The 10,306-nt window shown below is 32.6% G+C and overlaps 1 protein-coding gene across 2 annotated transcripts in view; it reads right to left on the bottom strand.

The window, feature by feature from the left end:
• Nucleotides 1–10,306, bottom strand: part of LOC118744216 (transient-receptor-potential-like protein) — a 58,128-nt gene that overhangs the window by 37,877 nt on the left and 9,945 nt on the right. Inside the window, exons 2-3 of one of the 2 annotated variants that reach the window (XM_036477075.1) lie at nucleotides 7,903–8,147; nucleotides 2,993–3,123 (exon numbers count right to left, since the gene is read on the bottom strand). In XM_036477075.1, the coding sequence (XP_036332968.1) occupies nucleotides 2,993–3,123; nucleotides 7,903–7,950 (179 nt within the window). In that variant the 5' untranslated portion in view covers nucleotides 7,951–8,147. The remainder of the gene's footprint in view (nucleotides 1–2,992; nucleotides 3,124–7,902; nucleotides 8,148–10,306) is intronic. The other variant, XM_036477074.1, reaches the window with a different exon arrangement.

Here is a 10,306-nt window from a genome sequence, read left to right as displayed (position 1 = left end):
TGGTGTTAATGCTGGTTCCCAAATAAACGAAGTCGTCTACTTTTTCATACCTACATATATAGATACTTGCATTTAGCGCATATAAATGTTAGACTGAAAGGTACCAGAGCAACTACTACTTAAATGTTCGTGCTAAATTTTTACAGGCAAAAAAGCGCAAACAAGCCACATGGTATTTTAGCTAGTGTTAGACTAAGTCTTAAAACCACCAACACTTAATATTTACCTATTATAAGTATCGAAAAATTAAATACAAATAAGTAAAATAGTGCTTGACTACCTTGTAGAGCACCGGTCTTAGCGTTTTTCTCAGCAGACCCGGTACAATTAATTAGTTCAAAAGGCGCCCACTTACCAATTTTCAGTCGGATATCTCGAAAGCTGAGCCACTAGTTTGCATTCACACTAGGGTGTTCAATTATTCGCCTGTTTCGAAATGGCAATTTGGAAGAAAACGGTTGCTTATTTTCAAATTAAGAAAAACCCGGCTGAACCTGTTTGATTTCACATATATTTTCTCTATAATTAGTCAGAAATTATGACCAAAATACCAACAGGTATAGATTTAATTAAGAAATCAATAAGACAAAATAAGTTCGAAGTATTTTGGATTACATGTAAAGGCTCCGGCAAACGATGAGAATAGGAATACAACCTCATGAAAACGAATATTTCCTCGAATCAATAATATGCCGGTGAGGTTTAGAGTAAATTCTTATTATCATCAGAATTATTCGCATCATTTACCAGAACCTTAGCGCAAAAAAAATACAAAAATAAAAATGACTGTATTGGGAATGAAAATACATACGTACACCATCCGCTGAACCAGACCGACAATCAAAATATAGTCTATTGTAATAGAAAAGCTATTCATAGAGAATCAATCGATAACTTCGCCAACTCCCATCCCTTGAATCCCATCATCGATGCCATGGTGCGCCACTTACAACCCAAACCCGTCGGATCTGCCCTTTTCCTGAGCTTGCCGCTAGATGAAAATTAAGACATTTGAGCTACTCAAAAATATGAAATCAGGGTTCATCAGGTGGGATGCCTTTCGAAAACGCCCAAAATAGTAATAATTCTTAAATCCCTTAGAGCTGAAGACACCCATCACTTTTATTCGTCCTTTCACGGCTGGTTTAAAAAATTTGTATGTATAAGTTCTAGGACCATTCCTCATCTACCTTATAGTGGCACTAATACATTAATTTCTTCCTTAATTTTTACTCTAAATTTACATCCATAGGAGCCGATCGTAGCTGTAAGTAGAATGCACACTTCAATTTTTTAATTATATCGCCTACAGCTTACTGAATACACGAAGCAATAAATTTATTTATTTCCTTCTTCCTGCGCTTGCTTGATCAATTACACAGGTCCAAAAAAAAAAATTATGAAAGGTTCCTCATCCATCAATTACAATAGTCCAGAGTACGAGCGAAAATAAGGCAAAGTTAATCTTTTAGGCGACAAGGCTTGCTCTTGTAGTCCCAGAGACGAGGTATTTAAGCTAATCGTCTAAGTTTACTGCTCATATCACATTTGGAATAAGCTAAAATTTATGAGTAAAAATATTCGACATTTATGGGGCATTTCACAGCCTTCGCATAGCAGATGATTTTTATAAAAAAAAAACCCTTTTTCGTGGCAGAAGTATCACTATTAGTAGGAAATTTTTAGATTTCTTTCTGGTCAAAGATAAATCCTCGGTTGCTGCTGTGATAGCATATTTTTAACCCTCCCTATACCGGTAATCTACGGGTTATTTCGACTGGGTTGGGCTCAATAAGTAGAGAAATAGGTGTAAGATTAATTCCAAGGACGGGTAAATGACAATATATCTGCCCAAATGTCTCAGCCATCTCTTTGATATCTAAACCAGAAGTGGGTAATACGACCAAAAAGTAGAGCATACCCTACCCATTAAATCATATTTTTTCGTTTTCCAATAAAGACATGTTCACTCATTTCATAAGCCCAGGACGAATTGAAGTTCGAAGGTCATTCAAGGGTTGATAAAAGAAGTTTTGTGAAAAAAATTTCAAACCAAAATTACGTATGTATATTTATCTTCAAATTATTAAAAAAAATGTATAAAAAAAAATTATGGAAAAAACACTCGCACAGGAAGTGCTTCTGAAGCAAAGTGTTCTTCACCCTCAGAACAAATTCTTTTGGCGCATACAAGGAACCGCGCAAAAATTCACTATCTCTCCGCAGCATTCATTAGCTTTACACCTGAGTTTATTAAATATCAAAAGAGGTTGTAGTTACTGCTGCTCTTCATAAGTAAATTGCCTGTCAACAATGCTGCAGCTATAACACAATGTAAGATAACTCAAAAAAAGCAAAGTGAAAGGCATTTAACAAAGAAAATCAGCGCCATGGGCGCAAATATAGTTTAAAAAATGTAAGCACGATAAATTTGTATTTCACTAAGTACGTGAAAATATATGTAAGTGTCAAAAGGAATGCGAACATTGAACAGCAAATTGCAACAAAAAAAAATAAAATAAACGCGAACTTTAAGTCGCTCATACACCAGGGTGCCTTCAAAAAAAAAACTGACAGTAAAAGTTAACGGCACAGCCGTTTTGCCACAAATTTGTTTTCGATGCGTCTCGAAATACTTTGCACTTCAGCGCTTAGTTTTGTCAGCATTTTCTTGCAGCACTTTTACTTACATACATATATGTACATATATCGGGCACACTCTTCAAAAGAGGCGCAACTCAAACAAATTAATTCCATTTTTTTTTTGTACAAATCCATTCGTTATATTTATCTCCAATAAATGCAAATAATTTTCTTTTCATAATTATGTTCTGTTACTCGAAAATTACTTTATAAATGTTTTTTTGTTAATTGCCTTCAATCTGTACGATCCACAAGCAGTTATATTTCCGCAACTGATTTTTGAGTTGTGCCTCTTTCGAAGAGTGTATGCGATACACATGTCTTTAGGCATATTAACTCACACACTTACCTGCGCACATTGCCAATATCACCGCGTTCCACCGCCAACAGGAATTTCTTCTCCTCCAATAGCAGCGGTTGTGGTAATCCCAAAGGTAAGCAGCCTTTACGCGCGCCAGTCGGCAAGCCATGCGCTGGCACCTGCATCAGCGTACATGGCGTATGAGTAACCCAGGTATATTTTTGTAGACGAAATTGAAGTGATTCGCGAATTATTCGTTGCAGGAAATGAGAAAGAAAATAAAGTAGGTTGAGCACAGAAATGACAGTGTAATAAAGTTAAGGCTGTTTTTTTTTTTATAAATGCAAAGAAAATACAAACAAGCCTATAACAAATGTATACACATACAAACGAAAACAAAGAATTGCATACATTTACTTGAATGAACATATTTACATATATACAGATTGGTCTTGGTATACTTATCTGTAAGTGGAAATCGAAATGTCTTACAGTCAAAAAAAAATAAAACCCAATACAATGAAGTGTTGTAAATATTCTGAAAGACGGGCGGATTATGATTACGTATCTCAATGCGCTTGATGATATTTTAAAAGGAGGCTTTACAGCTTCTGTGTTAACAGCAGGGCGCCAAACAATAAAAGTGATTTGGCTTAAAGGAGATGCTCCCATGTAGCACAGGTGTAAAATGAGGTAAGCTCTTTTTCCTTATTTACGCTGATTTAGCTTCTTGTATGGAAGGTATGGGATAAGTATTGTGAAATAAGTTGTCTCAACATAGGACTGTTTATTCAAAGCAAATTAAGACTTGAACATAAGAAGGAAGTGGAATGTTTAGCCTTTTTCATTATACAAAGTTTTTCTTGTGCAAACAATTATTTAATATAAATCACCACAAAAATTCAAAAAATCATATATGAATTTCGCTAATGAGTGTTGGATAAATATGCACATTAGCCACATTAGACTTTTCTTAAATAATTATACATATAAGGGCAGGATGAGGAAAGATGAAAAATCAACAAAACAAAACGTGTTTGTCACCACTGGATGCAAAAAAAATTCACGGAGGGAACTCCGAGGGAGAAAAAGCCGTACTAAAAAGCCAAAATATGATTTTTAGTTCCAATTACATAAGAAAATTCCATAAATACCATCTATTTAAGTAGTTGTATGCTGATAAGTATATGAAAAATTCCAAGTTAGCCGAGCAAAAAACAAATGAGTAAAATCAAAAAATTGTATAAAAAAATTGTTGGCGAAAATTTAAGAAACGACACGCCAATCTAACAGGTTTTGGATATTTTTTTTCCAAGAAGCTGAAACTCGAAAATTAAGAATACCAAAAATTACAAATATTTGCGAAATTTTGCGAGAATAACGAATTATATTATTTCCGAAACCTGCATTATATTCTATAAAACATGCCTCCAATTTCAAGAGCTGATGAACCGGTATTCACATTAATTTTTTACAAATAACGCGGTGTTGCACTGATCATAATCTTTTTAAGTGACCTAGCACAACTCGGAGGGCTGGTCGAGTAATTCACGAAACTATGTTAAAACTTTTATAACACCCTCAAGCTTTTTTTTTTTTTTTAATATTTGTTTTTTATTGAATCTGCCCTGCCTAAGAGCCTAACAATAAGTTTTCGAATCTTAATCTATTCACTTAATTTACATCCCCTAGTTGGGATGAGTATTTTCTTAACTGGCCCTAAGAAAAGATTACGACTGGGCTGGTAAGTCATTCCTACGTAGTCTTGAGGTCCTGTCGACACGCAATAAAGATCTTGCTAAATGATTTGGGTGCGCTAAAAGCTTCGATACATATTTCGTCTTCCATTGTTCTATTTCGGTTCGTACTTCTGGTATTCTCAAGTCGCGGTGAATGTTCTCATTTCGCATATACCAAGGTGCTCCGGTGATTGTTCGAAGGATTTTAAATTGCGCACGACGAAGGATTTCGATGTTGCTGCTGCTCGCGTTTCCCCATAACTCACATCCATAGGTCCATATCGGTTTTAAAACTGTATTGTAAATAAGCACTTTATACTCCAGACTCCTCCTCCACCCACACCCTCAAGCTCTCCACATATTCTTAAAAAACTCAGTTTTACTCCCGGACTAAACAATTTTTAGCTCGGTTAGTCTTTACTTAATTTTAAGTTTTTATATTTATTTGTTTTGTACTATTCAAATATATGTGGAAAATTTTAGGAATAATTCTAAAATTTACACCAATTATTATTATTGTTATAACTCCGAAAAAAATGTTTCAGTCTGAGTACCATTTATAAAAATAAATAGACAATTTCGGAAGTTGGGAATTTTCAAAAGATTTTTAAAAATGTCTTCCATAATACTTCAGAGAACATTTTTATCAATTATATTGGGTTAATTTTGAGGTTTCAAAAACAAAGGTACAGAAAAAATTGAGTTTGTCTTTTTATAAAAAATATTATAACTTCGTAATTTTCTGATTGATTTTAATGAATGGTGCCTAGTTTTACTCCGAATTAAACATTATTTTCGAAGTAATGACTAAAATGGACTATTGCTAGACTATTGCTTTTGAAATTTTAATAAAAAATTTCCTATAACTGGAAAAAAAAATAATTTATTTTTTTTTAATTTCAGATTTATTTCAAAAATTTTCCATATTTACATTATTTTCACAAAGTTTATTGTTTCTTTAAATAATACAAATCGTTACCTAAAATGCAAAGAGACGTAACAACATCGTAACTGAAATGGAAAAATTCGTAACTAATACTTTTTTCATAAAATGATGTGGGAGTTGTAATTCGATGAAATCCATCATACCAATCAAAAATTAAATTTTGAATTTTTTACTAGTTACGCCTTTTTGTACTTCAGCGAAGATGTTTGTTACGTCTTTTTGAATTTCAGGGGACGAAGTACACTTCTTTCAGCGATATCAGCCATATAAAGCTTAAAATTGGTTAAAAAATACCCGAACTAAAAATTGTTCAGTGCCGGAAGTCATGCATAAATAGTTTTCCAGAAATAAGTTGAGATTTTGTGTATGCTAGAAAAATTTTGAAAGCAGTTTAGTGAATTACTTGGCCAACTGTACGACCTGTACCAGGTCACTTAAAAGTTCATACAATTTTCTTTATTGTGTAATGCCGTGTAATCTTAAGGAAGTTAATTTCCTAGCCAAGTTTCAACTGAAAAATAAAGAAAAAATACAAATATGTGTATCCATGTTGGAAGATAATAACTTTTATTATTATTAGAATTGTTTAAAATTTAAATAAAATAACCCTTGCTTTGACAGTTCAAACCCAAACGTAACTAAACTGATTAATTTTTATCGCGCCGGTACGATTACTTCTTCGGAAATATACCGTTCGTGAGAAAATGTGACATTTTGTATTTGCGACTATTACTTTTCCCTCTCTAAGCTAACCAGGTTGCGTCGTTTGCCAAATTTATTCAAATTCATTTTAGCTAAAGATTGGGAGGACAGGAGTCGTGAGGATTTTCAACAATCAGTTCAAGATGTTCTAAAAGTAGGAATAAGGAAAAAGTTGGAATAAACCGAATGCTAGTATTCAAGATATCATACATTTATTTAAGGATTTCTTGATGCCCAAAGGACGGAGTTAAGAAGTTAAAATGAAAAATTTTTTGGGGATGATTTAAAATTTAATTTTTGTTAATAAAAAATAATTGAATTTTCTCGTATAAAGCTCTACCCAGAAATACAGCGGACGACGGCTAAGCAGTCGGCAGTAAGAGAACATCTGTACAGTTGCCGCAGTGAAATCCGTCAGGGGAAGCACAATTGCGGCGCACGACGGCTCCGTCAGTTTTCATTTTGATTTGAAAATTATCATTATAATGAAATATTTTTTCTATACATGCATATGTTTAGATTTCCTGGAATTAAAAATGGATGAAAACTTTTCCAAACTTGTGAAAACTGTACAAATTACTGCAACAATTGCATTGTTCAAGATTTTTATGGTATATTTGAAATTTCAACTATGCTTTTTTCAATACTCGACCAGGCCCACAAAATGTGCTATGTGGCATTCCAAGTTTTTTGACTTTTTTCAATATTGTTGCGTAGTGTAATTATACTGAGAATGCACTAATATTTAATTAATTTCATGTTCATATTTAACTTCTTATTGATTCTTCGCGCGATTTTAGAGTTAAAAATAATACTACGTTTATACGCACAGAATAATCGACTTAATTGAAAGCGCATTGACACCGTACACATTTCGCTCTAGTGTTTATACTTACGGCTTTATATCGGCATCAAAGTAACCGTCTTCAAAAGCAAACAAAATCAGCTGTTTTCATTAGACATTTTATAAGTTAACGTAATGGAAAGTGATAAAAATCTAGTTTTATTCGGCATTATAAAATCGTGGCAAAGAAAAAGAACGATTATTATTAATCAGCTTTTAAATACTGATGCGATTATTTGGAATTTGAGCGGAAACGCCTAACCTCCAATTCGCTTTGAGTGAGAGCGGTGTTTATACACTCTTTCTAACTGTCTGGAGAAATAAACTACCGATTTGAAATGGAGTGTGAACCAAAACACTTCGCTCTTTCAAAGCGAATTGAAATCCAGTTTATACATATGTTTTGAATCGCGGCGAAATGAATTAAAGCGACTTATGCATGCGTATAAACGTAGTATAAGTATGCTTATTTCCTTAATCGCTACTTTTGCAATTGTATTCAATACATTTCAAGCTACCTTAGTATTATACTTTGTTTTTGTTGCATTTATTAAGTAGCTATTATTACCAGTTGCTAAATAAATAACAATTTTTTTATTTGTATTTTTACACTATAGTTAGTAAAACTGTCTACTGCTAAGAAAATATAAGTTTCTAGATGCTATAACTTTTGTACTAAGTACTACAGTATTAAGTATTTCTTAATATAAATTAATACTTCACTTACACCCATTGATGGCTTTTTTTGAACGCCCAAATTTTTCTGCTGACTCATTTTGGTACATTCAAAGTAAACATATGTACTATTTATATAAATGATTTCATTAAAATCCCAAACTGAATTTTGGAATTGGTAAAAAAATATCACTTGTTCATACTATTTTAATGCACTGTTCTTTAAAAAATAACAAACACAGAAGTATTACTGAGAATCTTGAAGAATCTTCAGGTATCCAAGTTATCACGCAATTCCTTAACGCAATTTATAGATGTATTTATTTATTTCCATTTATATTTAGATTATTTATATCTATTCAATAATTGTTTTTACAGTTTTTAATATTTTCTAATAGTCTCGAAGGAATTGTTTTGATTTAAACTACGGATATTTTACAATTTATTTAATTTTATAACGAACTTTATACCTTCCTTGGAATGCTGGAGAAATTTCACTGTAGCTAATTCTATTTGTATGTTTTTAATAAGCCTTATCATGAGCTTCATATTCGCCCGAAATCGTTCACTTCTCTTTTTGCGTATGAATGTATTTTCAGGGGAAATTCAGGATAAGGCCGAATATGCTTGCTTGTCCTTCATTGCCTAACGCTCATTTTCAATTATCAACTTGTTTAAAACTAAACTTTTGTACACATGTTTGTTTTCAGTTAGTTCACATACATAAATTCATAGCTACGAACATGTGTATGTAAATATTTTGCTGATTATTGGCAACTGATAGATGAAAAGTTTGAAAGCTTTAGAATACTTTGTACGTACGTATATGCATACATGGTAGAAATGTATGTACTTGCACGCATGTATATGTATGCATGTAAAAACGTTTATTTTTAGTTGGCGAAAATAGAGAAGCCACAAAATATTTTGCTCCTGAAAGCTAATGTTGCTAAGCAAAAAACTTGCTTAGCTGGTTAATTGTTTTGCATACAAGACCAGAATAATACTCGATGCCTGTTTTTTCTACACAACTTATAAAAAGTTTTATTTAAAATCTGTTTACATAAACTTTTGCCAAAATATTTCAATCAGCTTTTCAGCTCAGTCGTTTATTCAAAACTTTGACTAAACTTTTTTACTGTCACAAGGACGGGTCCTTTCTTTAACGGTAAAAGTGTGCAGCAGTCAATGCTTTGTTTAATAGTTTTTGCTTTGTAGAAATATTTGGCTTAACATTACACCATCTTTAAATTTACTACAAATACAAAAAAAAAAAACAAGTAAAAAATGTATTCGTCGGGAAAAATTCGGGCAGATCTAAGTACAGTGCTTGAGAGCCAAAAAAAAAATAAAATAAAAAAATAAAACAGTAGATTTAGCAACTACGAAAGAGGAAGAGCTCTGAATATTTTTTGGCCCTAAACATAAAAAAATGTTTCTACAGTGTGTTGAATTTGGTCTGAAGTAGATCTAAATTACTTAAAAAATCTCGTATGAAAGTACAGTTACCAATAATCTAGTCAGTTAGGGTCCATTTTTTATACCTTTCATGAACATGAAATGGTATAATAATTTTGGCCCGATGCTTGAAAGTAAAAAAATGTTGCGCTGAGTTTATTTATCTTGTCCATTTATCTGTTTGAACGTAATCTGCTCCCTCAGTTTTCGAGATATCCGATAATGCATTGACTGTCTAAACTCTATGATCAACCATTTTGTTTGGGCCGCTATTTGGTATAAAGGGTTGTTTTTTTAAATGCATTGCACCCATATTGAGGGGATAAGAAACACTTTTTTTGGGGTCAGCCATTTTGGAAGTTGAATTTTTTGATGGTATACTGTACTCTACTAGTCAAACCCTTTCATTTGAAAGCCATATTGCCATTTAGTGCTGGCGATGGCCATCTTGGATTTATGTAGATTCACATGGAATACATGCAATTGTATTGCCATAGGAACTAAGAACGCGTACCAAATTTCAGATTAATGAGTCAACAAGAATGGGGCGAAATTTCAACTACTAAAAAAAAACAAGGGTCGAAATGACCCACACTATTAATAATAGCGGGTTAAAATGTTCCACAAAAATACAACCCATTAAATTTTACTGTACTTAGGTCTTTAAAGACCAGAGTAATGGTAAAGATTTTTCAAATAATTTAAATCAACTTGATACCAAATTAGGAAAATTTCAATACACTGTGGAAAAAATTTTGATGTTATTTGTTCTTCATAATTGCCATTCCGCATTCGTAGCATTTTTCATGATAAAAAAAAGAGGAAAGTAGAACCGCTGAGAGGAAATTCTCAAATTATTGACGTTTGCAAGCAATTTAATTTTAAAATTTTACACACATTCTCATTTCCAATCTCAAGCAACAAGAACTTTAAACAATTCTTTTTTTTTACTCTCAATTTTATATGACTTCTAAATGTTGGCAAACTTAAAAAAAAAA

The sequence above is a fragment of the Rhagoletis pomonella genome, unplaced genomic scaffold (assembly GCF_013731165.1).
Source record: "Rhagoletis pomonella isolate Grant_MI unplaced genomic scaffold, Rhpom_1.0 Rhpom_scaffold_00008, whole genome shotgun sequence".
Taxonomy (NCBI): domain Eukaryota; kingdom Metazoa; phylum Arthropoda; class Insecta; order Diptera; family Tephritidae; genus Rhagoletis; species Rhagoletis pomonella.
The sequence above is the reverse complement of the archived record's forward strand: the minus strand, read 5'-3'. Positions and strand labels throughout refer to the sequence as shown.